This window comes from Helianthus annuus, chromosome 13, assembly GCF_002127325.2.
Source record: "Helianthus annuus cultivar XRQ/B chromosome 13, HanXRQr2.0-SUNRISE, whole genome shotgun sequence".
Classification (NCBI taxonomy): Eukaryota; Viridiplantae; Streptophyta; class Magnoliopsida; order Asterales; family Asteraceae; genus Helianthus; species Helianthus annuus.
The window spans coordinates 41,746,614-41,765,540 of record NC_035445.2 but is presented as its reverse complement, the minus strand read 5'-3'; the positions used below and the strand labels follow the sequence as shown (position 1 = coordinate 41,765,540).

The 18,927-nt window shown below is 32.5% G+C and overlaps 3 protein-coding genes across 3 annotated transcripts; 1 reads left to right on the top strand and 2 right to left on the bottom strand.

Annotated features, from left to right (window-relative positions):
• The first annotated feature begins 1,233 nt into the window (after nucleotides 1–1,233).
• LOC110897745 lies at nucleotides 1,234–2,585 on the top strand. The gene has a single exon (XM_022144477.2). The coding sequence runs from the start codon at nucleotides 1,431–1,433 to the stop codon at nucleotides 2,439–2,441; it is 1,011 nt and encodes a 336-aa protein (XP_022000169.1). The 5' UTR covers nucleotides 1,234–1,430; the 3' UTR covers nucleotides 2,442–2,585.
• Nucleotides 2,586–3,366: 781 nt separating this feature from the next.
• On the bottom strand, nucleotides 3,367–9,243 carry LOC110900749. Its single transcript, XM_035982172.1, has 8 exons — nucleotides 9,174–9,243; nucleotides 8,751–8,789; nucleotides 8,386–8,625; nucleotides 8,027–8,278; nucleotides 7,490–7,928; nucleotides 6,443–7,383; nucleotides 5,116–6,336; nucleotides 3,367–5,030 (listed from the first exon to the last, which is right to left on the bottom strand). Exons 1-8 carry the CDS (start codon nucleotides 9,241–9,243, stop codon nucleotides 3,367–3,369), a joined length of 4,866 nt encoding a protein of 1,621 aa, XP_035838065.1.
• Nucleotides 9,244–12,306: 3,063 nt separating this feature from the next.
• On the bottom strand, nucleotides 12,307–13,030 carry LOC110900750. The gene is made up of 2 exons (XM_022147617.2): nucleotides 12,737–13,030; nucleotides 12,307–12,615 (listed from the first exon to the last, which is right to left on the bottom strand). The coding sequence occupies exons 1-2, from the start codon at nucleotides 12,983–12,985 to the stop codon at nucleotides 12,382–12,384; spliced, it is 483 nt and encodes a 160-aa protein (XP_022003309.2). The 5' UTR covers nucleotides 12,986–13,030; the 3' UTR covers nucleotides 12,307–12,381.
• Between the last annotated feature and the right edge of the window lie 5,897 nt (nucleotides 13,031–18,927).

Below are 18,927 nucleotides of genomic sequence, written 5' to 3'. Positions count from 1 at the left end.
GATACCTTGCCTCTTATGAGAGGCTTCGCATGCGTCACTCTGGATGTATTAATCATTGCTACACGTGTCGATTGGAGAGTGGCAGACACAAAAAAGGAACAAAAAGAGGCATCAGCCGCCTTGGGATTAGAGACGGTCCTTCCAAAGACTCATCACTTGGCTAAATTGGTAAGTTGACTTTATTCTTGGCTAAAATGGTAATTTTCTCAAAAAAAAAATAGTTTTTCACTTATTTAGCTTTTACTTCTCATTTTTCTGTCTCTAAAATAGATAGTAGAGAGTAATCGTAACTTTCTATGTGTAAAGGGTAACTATTCACCGATTTCTACAAATATGTAATTGTGTAGAAAAGAGAAAAATAAGTGTTTATGAGTAAGATATAGATAGAAATAGAGAACTGAAAATGATATGTTTTTAAAACAGAAACAAATATCATAGAAAATAATGTTTTTTAGATAAATTTATACATGGACATGAAAGGATATGAGTGCTTCTAATTTTTATCTATATATGTAACACTCAAATGAGACATATAATTGAACATTTTCAATCGATTATGAATATATATTGATAATAATAATTTACATCGAGATACTTGATAAACAGGCAACAAGCTGTGCCGATTTCTAGAAGAATCATTCAATATATAAATGAGATTTTTTCGTTTAAAAATAAAAATAGTTAAAACCTTTCAGTCATTTTATGTATAGAAAGGGTGTAAGGAGTGGTTAAACACTTGAGAGTGGCAAACTAAAAAATCAACCAATGAGAGTGTGCCACGTCAATCAGTGAAAAATGTTTAAACTTTGGTGAAAAGTGTTGGCAATGGTTTAGACATTTGGTGAAATGGTAAACTTCTTAAATAAAAAAAAAGGAAAAAATGTGATTGGTTGAGATTGGAATGGACCCCACCCCACACCCCCCTCCCTCTCTCTCCTTCCTCCTTCCCCGCGTCGGTAATGCATCACCGAATCTTGTCCATTTCGTCAAACACCCGTATCGACAAAGGTGTTGGCATTGGTTTGCCACACTTTACCATTTCGGTAAAGTGGGTTTGCCGAAGCCCACACCAAACACCCAAAGACCAATAATTCAGATACTAAATTGATAATCAATCGCTATGGACCCACAATTAGTAAAAAAGGCAATTTCCACCTAACGGTCAATAAAGGGCAATTCAGGTATTTCACAACGTTCCTTATCTTCCCCGAAGCCCGTATACTTATTCACACGTCTTTCACAAATTATAAATCCTTAAAACCAAAATCATTATCCCCTGCCGAAAAATCAAATTCAAAACCAGAAAGAAAAAAAAAAATCTGCTAACAAATAAATCCGGCAAAAAAAAAAAAAAACTCATCGTCTCCGGCGACAACCTATCTTTTCCGGCAACTTCATTCAACCGTTCCTATAAGTCTACAACTGTAAGTATGTTTCTCGTCGAAAAAACTCATCTAACTTCTCATTTCAAGTTAACCGGCAAAAAACCATCAAAAAACTACCAACTCGCAGCTAAAAATTTCGATGAAAAGGTAATTATTCATCTCAAAACCCTAGATCTAGCGTCCGAAGCCTCCGATTCATCGGTTATCAGCTTGAATTGGATGTGTAAAGCGGTTACGTTACTTTCAACGGTTCACGTTGAAGCACAGGATCAGATTTATCAGATTTCAAATCTGAGATCTGAATCTGATTATTATCATAACCTGTATATGGATTACAGTCAGAAGGTTCTAGATCTGTTGAATCTGGTTTCATCAGCGGTTAAGCAGTTAGTTGAGCGTCGTCTTCTGTTGAATCTGAGCCTTCGGTTGATTAAATCCTCCGGTGACGGTCAGATCTCGTCGCCGGAGAAACTGAATAAAGCAAAGGATGCTCTCATCAGATCTGTTCACGTTCATCATAAGCAAGATGAGAAAACTCAACGTGTAAAGGATTTGCTCGAAGAATTGAGTGACGTCATCAACAATATTCCGATCGGTAAGGTTAACAACGCTAGAGATATGATCCGGCACACTTTGCATGGTCTCGGAACAATAACCGTTTTTGTAAACAGTGTTTTGGTTTCCGTACTGTACGGACAGTCAGATCTGGTTGAAGTCCGAGTTCCGACTGAGTTCCGGTGGGTTGACTCGGTCAACGGAGTGAAGAAACGAGTTTTTGACCTGATAAAGCCGAAAAGGTTGTTGGAGGTTGAAGATGCTGCAACCAGAGCAGTGGCGGTGTGTGATGTGATCGATGAAGTCGCCGCCGTTGGCGACGGAGACGGCGGCGATGAGCGACGGAGTCGATTGAAGGACGGCGTTAAGGAGCTCAGGGCGGCGGTGGAGAAGTTTTCCGATGGTGTTGATATGTTGACTAACGGAGTTAACGGTTTGTTTAGTTGTGTTATGAAAACGCGTAACGGTGTGTTAGACGGCGTTAGGAAGGGTGAGTGGTAGGTGTGAGGTTGGTGTGGCTTGTGGGGTTGTGTATAATGGTTTTAAAGTCGTATTGAAAGGGTAGAGAGGGTTTCATAATGAAAATATTCAAATATATAAAGTTAAGTTCTATATTTATATAAAAAGTGTTATCATTTGACCCTATCTCTATAATATAGTTGTCATATATCTAACAACTAGGCTATCACCCGCGAACATCGCGGGTAGAAAAATTTATGTTTGAATTAAAAAATAATACATAAGTAATATTTATAAACTAATGAGTGGATTGTTTCCCTTACTAAGAAATATTTTTTATTCGGTTTGAATAATATTCCAAATTGGCGTCCATGTGTGTTTAAAGGTTTCACGTAGAATCATTAACTTTTTACATGGGGTAACGGCATGAGGAAAGTTTGTTTGATTTGTTATTATTTTGAAATGCCTTTAGTGCAGGAAGTTTACAAAAATAAGTTAAAAATAAAGGGTCATTTAAATTGTTTGGTGAATGTATTTTTTTTTTGTTTCTATTGAATCAATTGGGGCAATCATATCTTGGGCTCCAATTGATTATTTTGAAACATTCTACAGGCAAAATAAAAAAGTGTTTTCATAATGGCCCAACTTCCCTTTGACTCACACAAAAAATGTTATGCATTTTATGTTGCTTTGTGATAGTTATGTATTAGTGAAATAACTTAACACAATAAATACAAACAATAAGAAATCGTTTTAAAAAATACTATACTCTTATGAATATGTGAAATGGTATTCAAGTAGTGTTTCAACAAAATTATAAGTCACTGAGGTTACTTACTGTTAATAAACACCAACATATGTAAGGTGATATGATAAAAAACAACTAATAACAACCATTCTAGTAATATCAACAATTCAAGTAATTTTTATTACAATTATTAGAATGAAAATTCAATTCAGACACATATCATAAGTGTGTGAACACTTCTTTGTAAACCACATTAGTTGTTGTGTTGGTAGGTTTGCCATCCTTATCAAGAATTAACATCTTCACACCTTCCCTTGATTTAACTCTTGATAATGCTACATATAGCTGGCCATGTGTAAAAACGGGCTCTTTTAAAAACAATCCAACCTTAGATAAAGATTGGCCTTGACTCTTGTTGATCGTCATAGCAAAGCACACAGCAACAGGAAACTGTCGTCTTTGAAAAGCAAAAGGAATTTTTTTGTCGGAGGGAATCATGCTAATTCTTGGTATGAATGTTCTGGTTCCGACATTAGCACCTGATATAATTTCAGCTTCTATAACCCTCTTTCCAAGAAATGTAACCTGTAACCTTGTACCATTACACAAACCATTTTGCTGATCAATGTTCCTAAGAAGCATAATTGGAACTCCAGGTTTTAAAACCAAACGATGATTAGGTAAACCAGATATCTTTAAACCATTAAGGACATCAGGAGAATACAACTCTTGTTGGAATGAATCGATACCTTTCTCCGTCGCACATATACTATCAGAACTCAGGTACTCTGTTGGTTCACCAGGAAACAATTCTAGTAGTCGATCATTTATTTCATGTACCACCTCGTTTTTTGGTGTCAGAATCGCCCTTTCAGAAAAATAATCTCGATCCTTATATCTTTCAAGAACAGATGGATATACAAATTGAATTAAACTTTCGATGGGATCCAAACAATCTGTGATTAACAAATCAGATGGTATTTCTACAGTTGCTACACCATCATTGTCCCCTCCAACTTTACCCTCGCCAATATCAAGAAGCCATTCGGCAAATCTCTTTGTCGACTCGACTGTAGATGGTAAAACACCAACAGTCAATCTCATGTTTTTGGTCAAAGTAAGTAACTTGCAATGGGGCCATATATAGGATGAACTCAACGAAGCGTTAACAATTTCTTGCCTACTTCCGTTTGGAATAACAGGAAGAATTTGTCTAAAATCACCACCAAAAACGATAACCTTACCTCCAAACAAAACATCCGACTGACACTTGCTTTTATCGACAAAAATATCTTTTAATGTTCTATCTAAAGCTTCAAACGCATGTCTATGTACCATGGGTGCTTCGTCCCATATAATCAACCTAGTTTGTTTAAGCAGATAAGCTACATCACCATCGGGCCTTATGTGACACATAGAACTCTCATCTAAATTTATGGGGATGTGAAATCTAGAATGAGCCGTTCTACCTCTTGACATTAAAAGTGAAGCAATACCACTTGAAGCCACATTTAAAACAATCTGCTCTCTCGACCTAACGGTTAAGGCTAACGTCTTCCACAAAAACGTCTTACCCGTTCCTCCATATCCGTAAACAAAAAATACACCTCCTTTGTCGCCTTCAACGGCTGTCATTATCTGATTATAAACATATAGTTGTTCGTCAGTCAATGAAGATTTTAGACTATCTAACTCGCTCTGTACCTGAGGAACATTAAAAGACAGTTCTTCATCAACCAGACGATTGTTTCCAACAGCAAACGAATCGTAATCAGGATATGGAATTGTTGGCCATCGTGTCAAAGAGGACCCATTTCGAATGAGGTACTTCTCAATCTCCACCAATGTCTTGTTCTTCAATCTCTCATCTGACATTACAAGATCTGTACAGCAAAAAGTAAAGCCATTTAAAAAATGTGGGAAAAATTAAATATGAATACTATTATGCGTAATAAATCAAAAACAAACCTTTGTTCTTTGTTTCTTTTCTCGTTTTGTATAAAATGTCATCCCCCAAGTATTTCCATGTTTGTTCGAAAACAAATTCAGGTCTTGATAATGTGTTTGACAACAGCAAAGTAACAAACAATGCACGAATATAACGACCATCTCCCGTAAAACTCGCTTCTTTAATGGCTTCTATGTATTCCATGTCATCGTCTAACAAACCCATAGCATAACATGCATCCCTGAAGGTTGGAAACAACTGGCCATCAACAGTTCTAATTTCTTCAAAGGATCTTGGTCCTTTGACTTTGTTTAAAAGAATTCTAAGAAAATATGGTTCACCCAAAGCAGGGGAAACAGAATGAATGCGTCCAATCTGTAATAATTTTCTTTTACGTTCTGCCCAATTTCTATCTTTTAGTTTCCAACAGAATTTTGTAGGAAACTCAACATACGTAAGCTTCCGTGCTTCCTCATTATTTATGTTCATCTCCATCCACTTTAAAAAAATGGATGAAGAGACTGATGGCTTGTCCAACACTTCTTCAATATCGTCTTCGGCACCAAAAACAACATTTTGTTGACCTTCCATATGAAAAGGAAGCCTCATAACTGGAGGAAACCTATAGTGAACTTCATTTGCAAATATTCTCCAAGAAGCTTCACAAGCGGAAACGTACCTACAATCATAATAAGCTTTGATCTCATCCTTTGCTGTTTGTTCGTTATCTGTACCGTCTCCATTTGACACCACAAGCGATGCTTTGTCTGGACCTTTATTAATGTACTTAAACAAATATTTGATAGAACCCGCTTGATTGCACCATTCTACATTAATGTGAGCTTGGTATCTTTTCAGGAGAAGCGGATTATATGGAACGACACTTCTGTTGTCCAATTGAACTTTGGACTTGATAATGGTGTTTCCATTATCTCTTCTTCTGTATACAGGGAAACCTTCAGCATCGGTAATTGTTTCATTAATGAATTTTTTTGGAAATTTTTTAGAACATCTATTATCAACCATACAAGGACAATTGGGATTTGCATTTCCACATGGACCATGAATCATAAACTCGGATACAAGAGCATAAAGAGCGGGATCTTGATTCTTATCTGGTATCTCAGCAGATATGAATTTGTCTACGTGATCAACGGAGAGAAGCTTGGATTCAGGTTTCAAAAAAATACAAATGTGAGCATGTGGCAATCCACGCTTTTGAAATTCAACAGTATAAACCGCTACAAAAAAAAATTAATAATATTAGAGTAACTGTAAAAATTTCATACTAAAAATAATAATATAATAATAATAATAACAATAAGAATATTTACATTGTATTTATACCTGCACTTAGTGCTCCAAAGACTTTCTTGTCCTTCAAATCCTTTATGATTGAATCCAGTTTCATCTTAAACAAACGACACATAATATCTGGTCTGTCCTCTTGCTTAATAGAAGTATTTCGAAGGTATCGGATAATCTCTGGCCACTTAGGATTACATGTCACCGTAATGAAAAAATCAGGATACCCGAACCATTTGCAAATAGCCATAGCATCTAGATAATTTTGCTGCATATACCGAGACCCACCAGTAAAAGATGATGGTAGTACTAACCGTACCCCAGTATTAGATAGATCCTCTTTTCCCTCATTCTTAAATTTCTGAAGATTTGTGTATGATTCAGACCTAAGATGTTTTTGTTGAAAACGGATATAATTAAGTCTTTCACTCTCGATCATGGTATATGCATCAACCAAAAATTGCTGGAACAATCTGCGGGCATTTAATATTAGCGAAAATGAAGTTGATCGATCTTGGATTCTATAAGCAAAGAATTCTCTCATTGTACACTTGGGACTAATTTTCTTTAAAGTACTTATACCATCCCTATGAGGAATGTCTATTCTATATCCGTCATCACCATTGGGAAAAAGAATTGGATACTGAAGTGCAAGATATGATGGATGAAGTTCACTTATTCGTTGAAGACCTTCCGTGTGAGACTCAACAACAATATCACGATGGTCAACTATTTGTTGGATACCACCAACAATCAATGCAGCAACTTCAGAAGATGAAGGCAAGTTATAAGTACGACCATCAAGATCTCTTTTGTAAATGATACGAAGTTTGAAGTTCTCATTAGGATTATCATTGAAGTGGTTTCTTGCTATTCTGTAACTTTTAACCAACTGATTATTATTATCCAGGAAGTCTTTTAAAAACTTTATGAGATGAAGATCTATTTGCTTTAAATGCAAGTCGGACTTATTTGTGGAGTCACTGTGAATTAAGAAAAACGTGTTAACTAAATTTAGCACATAACATAACATCTGTGTATTGGTAAATAAAAAAAAAACTAAAAAGAACAATAGTTGGTATGAAATACCTGAACAACTTATTTCGATTTGAAACTTCATTCTCAGTGTCATAAATATAAAGCTGGGAGAACTTTGGCTGTTTTCCAGGTGCAGGTACCAAACCACCTAATGAATGAAAATTCTGTCCACTGATACGAAATACATAAGGTGCCCTGCCACTATTGATGTTTGAATCTACTTTTCCACCCATGGATGTGAATGCGAACATAGAATTATATCGACGGATATTCTTTAGAAAATACTTGCTGTTTTCATTAGAATTTGCAAATAGATCCTTGTATATTGAAGAAGGCTCTTTCAAATCCGGAAGCTCCACTTTTCCATAACCACAACATAAGCTATAGCTTAACTTACCCAATGTAATTCTCCCTTTACCACCTTCGTCAGTCCATAACAATGAATCACACATCTCACATTTAAGGATTTGATTACCATGATCCAAATAATCTAACATAAAACAAATTGATCACTGAGTAATGAATAAATTAACGAATACAGTTTATTTAACTAATAAATAAACAACAAATACTCAGAATTATTATAACCTGTCGATACACCCTTACAAGGGTCTTGAATGGGAGCAAAGTCTACATTCTCATCATCAGACGTAAGATCTAACATTGGAATAGGATCAATACGGCGTTTCTTAGGTAAAAGCTTTTGTTTACCGGAATTCAGCTTTGTTAACGTTGAGGACGATTGACCAATGGAGTTACTGCTTTGTGTAACAATGTTTGAAACAATAGAAAACCGAGTACTTGTAGAAGTGGTAAATTCGTTATTCAAAGGAAGACCACCTATTGAACAAAAAAAAAATAGTAGCTAGTGAGATATATTTAACAATACATAAACTATACAAATTTATAGACTATAATGAGAAATAAAAGTTGATGAGATAACATACTGGTCGTGATGGTACTTGATGATGCTGATGTGGTTACATATTTCAAGTTCCGCACTGTGTGAAAATTATTAGATGATGAAGAAATATTTGGATTATAATTCTCTTTGTCGATGACCTGAGACCGATTATTGACTTTTGAGCATCCTCTACTAAAAGGACCAGTACTTTGTTTCTTTGAATTCGATCGTTTGCTATCAAGATAGAGCTTGCGCATTTTTCTTCTTTCTTTAGCAAGTAATCCTGAATCATTCAATTTGATAATACTATATATATTAGATCCTATTCGTGTAACAAACTAATATTTAAACGTAAGAAGTGTAGTCAATGAGATAACACATATTAAGTGACATTAAGATATGACATACCATTTGAGTTATAAGTTAACGAAACTGATTCATTTGTACCTAATAAATTATGTATATAAAAAATCAATAAGCACAACATACGATATGAAATCGTTAAATAACTGAAAATAATGAAATATATAACATACCAATAACTGTTTGAGGTGTATGAGCGAATGATATACCTAGATTAGTGGTTAAAAGTTGGCCACAAAATAGAAATATATTTATATTGTACAATAACTAAATTTAAATTGATCCAATAATAAATAAATACTTGTAATATGTCAAATTTACCATTGGAAATATTGGACAACGGTGTTCTTGGAAGCGTACCTACACACATAGTTTGTAACGTGTGAGTATATATAGAGATTACTAATATCAAATGGAATACATGTAATTGTAATTGTTAACAAAATCAATTGTACTAAAATAACTTACTGTTAGATGATTCCCCAACTAAAGTATTATCAATCAACGGTGTATTTTTAAATCTTCTCTTACTTGCCATTTGCTGTATTCATAAGTCAAAACAGACAACATACGTTAAACTCATAATAAAATGATATAAAGGAATAGCGTATGTTAAACATTATTTTCATAGAAGCACCGCCTTTTACATTATAATAGTATTAAACATATGGTAATGATAATATAGTAGTTGTTTAAAAATCACCAAAATATGTGCACCTAAAAGAATATCAATAATCATTACTGTATATTTAGTATATAATTAACGTCTATAATGATGTTAATGCAGGTTGAACGATTTGCACTTGTTACGCAAAAAACCTTGATTGATGGAAGACGAATAATTTGGATGGGAAAATGATGGTTAACAAAATCAAAATATAAAAAAGTGTTAAATAGGTCGGTTACGCAATTGATAAAAGCCCTAAAATGAAGAATAACGAAATCGTATGAAGTATGATTAGATTTTTTACTTGACGTTTGTAACTTGAAAACAGTTGCTGATATAAGAAATGTGGATGGAACCTAATAAAATTGACAATAAGAAGGTAATAGGTGAGTCAATTGGTTTAGTGTCATGCAATAAGGTTATGGTTAATCTGTGATATGAATAAATCTGCATATGAACATGTTATTAGTACTTACGTAACCGTGTGTTTTGCTAATATGGAATGATTGGATGATGTAAGGTGATGATCAGGAATCTGTATTGCATTCAACTTAAAAGAACAATATTACGCGCATCGGATATTATAATTTAACAATGTTTAAAACATGAACATATAACATAATAAGAGTTTTGCAGATACCTGAGAAATGAGGTTATGTAGAATCGTTGGTATGACAACGAATAAAAGAGAAAGGATAGCTAAACACGTAAGACAGATAGTGTTCGATGCTTTGACAAGGAATTCAAGTAACTGGTTGATGAGTATAAAAAATGATAACTACTTTTATTCACACAATGAACTTATTTATATACAGTATGTAGGATAACTAATAATTACAATTCGATAATATATAAGGAAGTAAATTAAAATAATTAATATTAAAATATAAGTTACGTTCAAAAAAATATAGGTGCTCTTTAATTAGAATATTGTATTGAAAAGAATTATTAAATACTTGTATTTAGAATTAGTATAAAATAATAGATGTCAATTTTCAAATTAAATAAGGTTTTGCATTCTTTCCATATAATGGTCCTTTATCTATATATAACTCATAGGGTAGGTTGACTAAATATTGTAGAAACAAAAAAGTCGATTGCAAATCCAGTTGTGAAGTGATTTTATATATTTTTAATATTAATAAAATTATGCAAAAATATATGTAAAATTTATAGTTCATCAAGTTTACAAACTTAAGTTCACATAATATGTAAATTAATTTGACTCGTGAGTTTGTTTGTTTTTTTTTGTTCTAATGGAACAAATGGATCTATTTACGTAAGTTGGGCTATGGTTGATTATGTATAAATGTTATATAGGCAAAAATAGTGTTTTCATAATGGCCAAACTAACTTTTGAAGTACACCATTTTTTTATGCATTATTTGTTACTTTCCGATAAAAAATTAGAACATATCTGAAATATAGATCCGATATAAGAAATCCGTCACATTGAATTAAGATAATGAAAACATAAAACACCGAACATTTTGAAAACCTAAACGAAAGAAATCCAATACGATATTATCCATATATATTAAAAACATATCTTTATTGAAAAACCCAGAACACAATTCGACACAAAATACGGCCCCCTCATATTATCAGATGAGAAACGGATCAGGATGGATGCCTTCTTCAAGAAGCTTTTCCTGTTACAAATATCGAAAATAATGTGACAATCACTACAAGGAGTGTTAAATATAAATATAGCAAATTTAATTTCATTCGATTTATTATATGGAAAAAAAATATATTACCAATCTATTATTAACGCGGGTGCAATGCTTCATCAGAAATTCAAAACTTGTTAGTGCTTCATACCAATCTTTACATACACTTCTGAACCGAACAACTGATTTGAGAGGGAGCCTAAAAAAAATTTCCATGAGAACCAAATCAAATGGCATATTCTCCATGATACAAGCAAACCTAGGAAAAAAAAAATACACATATAATAACCAAACTAAATTACTTCGTTATCATAAATCAAAAGAGAGAGTGGGTCTTACAAAAGATATTTCGATAGTACCTTATAGAAGAAACAAAAAAAAAGTATAGAAGTTGATATGTATTGAATGAAAACATTCTTGTTAATTTATATGAAAAAAAGAATTATAAAAGGAATCTATATATATATATCATTCATTACACGATTTTGTCATATGTGAGATGATATAATTGGGATAGATATATGATAGGCATATGTGAGATGAGACATTAATTATTATGTATATTATAAATCTTTAATATGTTAATAATATGTTTGGAAAGTATTGAAAAGTTGGTTTCGAATTTGTCATAATTGTTGAGAAAAATATTAGTTTGATCATAATTATTTTCATCAATCACTAAATTATTTTACCGAATTTTAAAACATTCCAAAAATGAGAACAATAATTTTAGAATCATAATTAAACTTGGCAGATGTATTAGCATAAATTTAATTTAGGAAAATAATGGAAAGGTATATTATATCATTAAACTTTATAAATATATATTAATTATGTGTATTAACATTAATTTTAAATGAACACCAAGAATTCGTCATTCAATTAAGTGTATATATAGATTTTAAAAAAAGGCCATAATAAATAAAGCAACCTAAATTGAACCGGGAATCACTGTAGACTTTAGAAAACTTTGGATGTCTTATAAGTTTAAAACATTGGTTGTTGATTGATAGATAATTAATTAGAATCTTACAATAGTTACAATATGATAGTAAGTTTGACAACCTAGCAAACGTCCGAACAGTTATCATTCATAACATCATGACTCAAACATTCCAAATCCGTAACGTTAAAAGATTAACAAAACATGATTGAGGAAGTTGGTAAGCGAAGATACTACAACATGTACATAACATGCAAAAGTAACTGACTGAACATGTCGTTAGTGAATCTAAAGTAGCAGACCAACAAAAACGGCTATTGTACTAATAAGTAAACACAAAAGGATAAGAATACTGTTTTTAACCACCAACAAATCCGATCTAGCACCACCACGTCAACGGTAAATCAACATACCTTTACTTTTGACAAAAACCATATGAAATTCGGAACCTTTGACTAACTGTTTGTCTCGAACAAAATTCTTCATACCAGTCACGTTATAGCGCGGATATCCTTCAGAGTGCTCGACACCAATGGACACGTCCCAAGTCAAACCAGCAGAGTCCTTAATAATCAAATCCCTCTTACGATCCAAACCGTGCAATTGTGCCCACTTCTTTTTTAGTCGCTACGAATACCAATAAAATAATTAAATATTTTAATTGGTTATTATACGGGTCATCGATTTATAATGAATACAAAACAACACATGCATTAGCAGTATGAATATGTAAATTTCAAAAACTTACATAATGATTGTCCACGCGAAATACAACCGGTACTTCATCGTCCGTAGTCTCTTCAACACCAACTACCGGAATGGGATTAGGCAAATCATCATCAGAAATATCAATCACCTCATTTGTAGGTTCTTCTTTGACAACACAAAGTTCTGGTGGTAGAGTTAATAGGGTGGGTTTGCAACAGAAAACACTCATCTCAAATGTATGCAAATCAAGCATTTCAAAAACGACCAAATGATGATCAGTAATAGACATCTCCTTCTTGATTCGATTCCAACCAGTTGTAATATAGATATCATTGTCAAAAATATCCATACGAACGAACCATTTACGATTACAAGAGGAACGTACCACAACAGGATAATATGGACAAGTTGAAAGCATCTTGTGATCAACAAACAACCTACTCACATACTACACGTGATATGCAAACATATATAAGTTTAGACGTTCAAAACAAATATTCACTTCAAAATTTTAAACACATAGAATTTAAAATGGGATAAGTACCATGCAGTTATCACGGTCCCAAGGATTTCCAGGTTGGTAGTAGAAATACTCAGACGGCGCAAGATTTATGTCTTGATAAAAGTAGATGAGACGAAATGAAGATAAAGCTTCTTCGTATTGGAAAACCACCCAGGCAGATGACGGTAACTTCAAAGAAGTGACCATATCAAGCCACCCGTTATACAGAAAGTAGTCGCCTGCAATCTTAATAATTTTTACTTTATAAATCATCCCATTGACAGTGCGGATGACAGCATTCTTATCCGGGTAGTTGAATGTTTTAATCCAGTCGCCATATAATGCCGGAAGTTTCTATAAAGAAAGACAGTATGTAATGATAATGTTAATTATAACATGAATAATCAACGACAATTAATTAAAAATTGAATTATGTTGGTCCAACATTTTATAAGATTAAAACTAACCAACGATTTTCTGTCCTTGTTATGGACACGAGCAGCAAATCCATAAACCATTTCAGGTTCCTACGTATGCCTTCAACATGACACCATTAGTTTAATATTTATACAATCAAAACATAATAGTAAAATTGTAATACTTCAAACAGGATGTTCAAAAAATATAAAAAAAAATTAAAAAATATAAAATATTTATATAAAATCACCAAATCTAACCATTAACAGTAAACCTAATCAAAACAAAATCCATTAATAAAAACACGAAATCTTCCAATAAGTTTATGTCTAACCCAATACTTTCGATCATTGTACCATAACTATATAAACAAAATTGCAAAGTACAAGATTGCAAGCATAGATTACTACACTCCAGACCAAACAATCTCGATTATTGTTTTGGTTTCAGGTTTAATCAGAGATAAAACATCAAGAAACACATACTATCCAAGATTATATATTCTGATAATCTTATACAAAATACTCGTATAAGATTGAAGACATAGATTATTACCCTAAAGAACAAATATTTTCGAGTAAAAAAGATGAAAAAATTACACCAAGCGGAGATGGAATCAAACATTTAACCATAAATAATTGATGAAGACAAACAAAAGATCCAGGTATGCGATTGCATGTATAGATACATAATCGGCGATGGAAAGCTTTACATTTAAAGTAAATATTATGAAAACAATACACCAAAAACATTTTAGTTATGAAAATGTATGATATTACCGATGAAGATTTTGAGGGTTTTTTGATGAACTTGTTGAAGATGAAAGTATGCCTTGGTTCTTGTGTTGAAGATTTTGAAATAAGTGAGATATTCTAAAAATCTTACTAAAATATCTCTTTATACAGGATCCGGATACACATAGTTCGGCGGGTCGGGTATGTTTCCTAACTCTCGCGGATATATCTTATAGGTTTGTAACTTTGATTTAAAAAAATATATAATGTATTGAAAGTAAATAATATTGGTATCCATGTACAATAAATATTTTAAATTTGAAAATGCAAACTTATACAATATGAAATTTATATTTATATCTATATATATGTAATGTACTTAAAGTGACTACGGGAGATTTTTGAGAGTTAGGTTCATTCGTTTGGCTGTAGTGCCATCCTTTTTGTAGGGATAACCAATATCAAGACCCTTATGGTGATGCGATCTAATTATCCAAGGCCACTTAAACATGACACATGATACCTTATTTAGCATGTCTATTAGACCATGTGTAGTGGTAGTGGGTTATAATGCCCCCATCATGGGGCATTATCCGACACGTGGTGTCCTAGTCAGCGATGGGGAAGTATAGCAAAAGTGGTGTAGTGGGTATAATGCCCCATAATGCCCCCTTCCAATTATTAAAATGAATAAAAAAAAGGAAATAAGAGACTTTTGGACCCACTTGGACCACTAAAGTCCCTCCCTGTTGGTTAGTCAAAAAGAAACTTCTGGACCCATTTGTGTTTTGGGCGTTATCTTTAAAACGCTATTAGGAATTTTTTTTCAAAATTTTTTAACTTTAACGCCCCATGTAATGGGGTTGGCGGCGTTTGAAGGCGTTATTTTGCAATGTTTTTTAAAAATCACGCCCCACTACGGATGGTCTTATATATAACTTTATTAAGTTGGGAGACGGGGTAAGTTTCCGGTGAGAGTTATCAAGTTGAAACCCAAAATTAGTTTATGATAATTGTATAAGGTTTTAAAAATAGTCTTCTCATAATGGCGCAACATCTTTGTGACCATTTCGAAATTGGTTATGCATTATTTATTAGTTTATGATAATTATGTATTAGGCAAATAACTTTAGACAACAATTACAAACATAAAAAAATTGGTTTAAACAAATTGTATACTTTTATGAATATGTCAAATGGTATCAAAGTAGTGATTCTTAAAAAGTCTAATTGAATCAACAAATTTTTAACTGATTGAGGTTAATCAACGTTAATCAAGTCGAAAACATGAATATAAGTTGGAACATCCGGGATAGGGAAAATTATATTTGAATTACAAATACATAGAGAAAATTAGTAAACTAATTAGTGTGTTCTTTCCCTTCCTAACAAAATCTTTTATTCGGTTTTAGTCAAATCCCAATTTGGCCTCCATGAGTGTTTATAGTTTCATGTGGAATTATTAACTTTTAGGTTATGAGTGAAATATAATTATAATAATGTTTGGAGATAATTGTTAACGATAATTGTGGTGTTAGAAAATAATATCTATATTTATAAACATAAAATATATATAGATTATACTATACAACTTTTGTATTTTTTTTGGATTGATTTAATTTCAATTACGGTATTTGGTAATAAAGAAGGCATATTACCACAATGTATGTTAAAATATGTAATTTATGAAACCAACTTTTTTGACATAAATAAACATGAAACGTAATACACTTAATTATTTTAATATTAAACTAAGCAAAAGATAAAACACAAGACACTTGAAACAAATTACATAGTTCGATAAACAAAAGATGAAATACTGTCAACTTAATTAAATTTTTCTAACGGAAAGGCGAAACGATTGTCTCCAAAAATAATGCGCCTTTAGGTCCGTTAAAGCTGTCAACATGTTGAATGTAGTTGAAAGAATCGTTGCACAGTAGAACTTCAACAGTATCTCCCCAAATACTTGTTATCAACCACTTATTGTTTTGAATTATATTCGTCCTTTGCTGCGGCTCCAATTGTTGAACTATGCGAGCATTGCTGAAAGAAAATACCGTTATCCAATCATCATGTTCATATTTGACCAATTCTGCAGTTAGTTCATCAGAATATCGAACAACAGTGCCATGGAGCTTGTTTGAAATTGTTAGAAAATGCACTTGGCAAGGATTGACTTGAATACGTTCGGGAAAACGAAGAATACTGAACGATTCAGATACAACATCAAAAGCAACAATGTTACTTTCACCAGGTGGAATCCAGTAATTGGAAGCAGTGAAATAAATTGTTTTACCGGAATAAATTCCAGCCGACCATGAATAAAAGTTTGAACCTAACCGACATCCTTGCAAGAAACTCAAATTTCTCCATGACTCATTATGTCGTGAATATACACGAGCAGTAACTGCACCAGCGAAACAGTTAATATGAAGCACTTTCAGATCGTTGTGCTCGTCAAAGTACATCCCACCCGTATCATCATGTCGACCAAAATAACGACTAAAATAGTCGTCCGATATCAACTTAACACGCCTAGTCGTTGGATTCCAAAGGACGAGCTCATTCGCATCAGTCCTCCTAATGCAAAGTAAAATCAGTCCGTTAAACGAACCTATAATGATTAATCTTGATGGCTGGACATCGTATGGAAAAGTGACGATTTTTCTGGTATCGACTTCCAAGTTGCCAGATACTATGTCGTCAACGACAATGGTATGTTCATTCAAAGAGAGCAGCTTCTTTTGTAGTAAGTTTGAAAGTCGTCGAGTATGTATTAAAACAAACTTTGGTGTAGATAACTCATAACACCATTGTTTGCAAACACACTTGAATTGACAAACTACCTTTGGAGGTAGTCTCGATAAGATCTCTTCAAACATCATGTCATCACCAATACGATCCATGATCCTTAATACTCTGAAAACAAAAAAAAATATTAAACAAAAAACGATTGTATAAAAACTTAATGTATAAACACTTGAGAACTATCAATTGAATATCAAATATTTTATAATAGTAAAATTTCATACAATAACCATAGTAGAACAATTTTAACACTTCAAACAGGATGTTCAAAAAATATAAAAAAAAGACATTAAAAGAATAGAAACTATTTATATAAAATCACCAAATCTAACCATTAACAGTAAACCTAATCAAAACAGAATCCATTAAGAAAAACACGAAATTTTCAAATAAGTTTATGTCAAACCAAATACTTTCTATCACTGTACCATAACAATATAAACAAAATTCCATTGTACAAGAATGAAGAAATTTATTAGTATGATCCAGACCAAACAATCTCGAGTATTGTTTTGGTTTCCGGTTTAATCAGAGATAAAACATCAACAAAAACATACTATCCAAGTGTATGATTGAAGATAATCTTATACAAAATACTTGTATAAGATTGAAGACATATATTATTACCCTAAAGAACAAATAATTGCGAGTAAAAAACATGACAAAATACACCAATCGGAGATGGAATCAAACATTTAACCAGAAATAATACATGAAGAAAAACAAAAGATCCAGGTATGCGATTGCATGTATAGAGACATAATCGGAGATGGAAAGCTTTACATTTAAAGTAAATAAGATGAAAACAATACACCAACAACATTTTAGGTATGAAATATGTATGATATTACCGATGAAGATTTAGAGGTTTTTTGATGAACTTGTTGAAGATGAAAGGTTTCCTTGGTACTCGTGATGAAGCAATACAAATAACTGAGATATTGTGTGAGAGATATTAGTAAAATATCTCCTATATATAGTGTTGATACCCATGGATTTTTGGTCGGGTTTCTTGCATATCTCGTGGATTATGTTATAAGTTTGTACGATCAATTTTTAAACTATATAATGTATTGAAATTGACTAATAATATCAATGTACAATAAATATATTAATTTTGAAAACACAAACTTATACAATATGAAATTTATATATCTAAATATATATATAATGTATTTAAAGTGACTACGGGAGATCTTTAAGAGTTAGGTTCATTCGTTTGGCTGTAGTGCCATCCTTTTTGTAGGGATAACCAATGTCAAGACCCTTATGGTGATGCCATCTCATTATCCAAGGCCACTTTAACATGACACATCATACCTTATTTAGCATTTGTATTATATGTAACTTTATTAATTTGGGATACGGGGTCAGTTTCTGGTGAGAGTGATTGAGTTGAAATACAAAATTAGTTTATCATAATTATATAAGGTGTTAAAAATAGTCTTCTCATAATGGCGCAACTTCGTTGTGACTCACACGAAATTGGTTATGCATTATTGCTTAGTTTATGATAATGAAGTATTAGTGAAATAATTTTAGACAACAAATACAAACATAAAAAACTTGGTTTAAACAAATTCTATACTTTTATGAATATGTGAAATGGTATCCAAGTAGTGATTCTTAAAAAATCTCATTGAATCAACAAAATTTTAAGTGATTGAGGTTAATCAACGTTAATCAACTATAAAGTATGAATATAAGGTGATATTCAAAACACCTATGATAGTACATTTTTTAACGAAAATCAGTAAATGATAAAGC

Coding starts and splice junctions, on each gene's coding strand:
- LOC110897745 (XM_022144477.2), top strand. CDS start 1,431: ATGTTTCTCGTCGAAAAAACTCATCTAACTTCTCATTTCAAGTTAACC.
- LOC110900749 (XM_035982172.1), bottom strand. CDS start 9,243: ATGGCAAGTAAGAGAAGATTTAAAAATACACCGTTGATTGATAATACT. Junction 8,790..9,173: donor AGTTGGGGAATCATCTAACA/GTAAGTTATTTT, acceptor ATAATTTATTAG/GTACAAATGAATCAGTTTCG. Junction 6,337..6,442: donor CTTTGGAGCACTAAGTGCAG/GTATAAATACAA, acceptor TTTTTTTTGTAG/CGGTTTATACTGTTGAATTT.
- LOC110900750 (XM_022147617.2), bottom strand. CDS start 12,985: ATGTCTATTACTGATCATCATTTGGTCGTTTTTGAAATGCTTGATTTG. Junction 12,616..12,736: donor TTCGCGTGGACAATCATTAT/GTAAGTTTTTGA, acceptor TGGTATTCGTAG/CGACTAAAAAAGAAGTGGGC.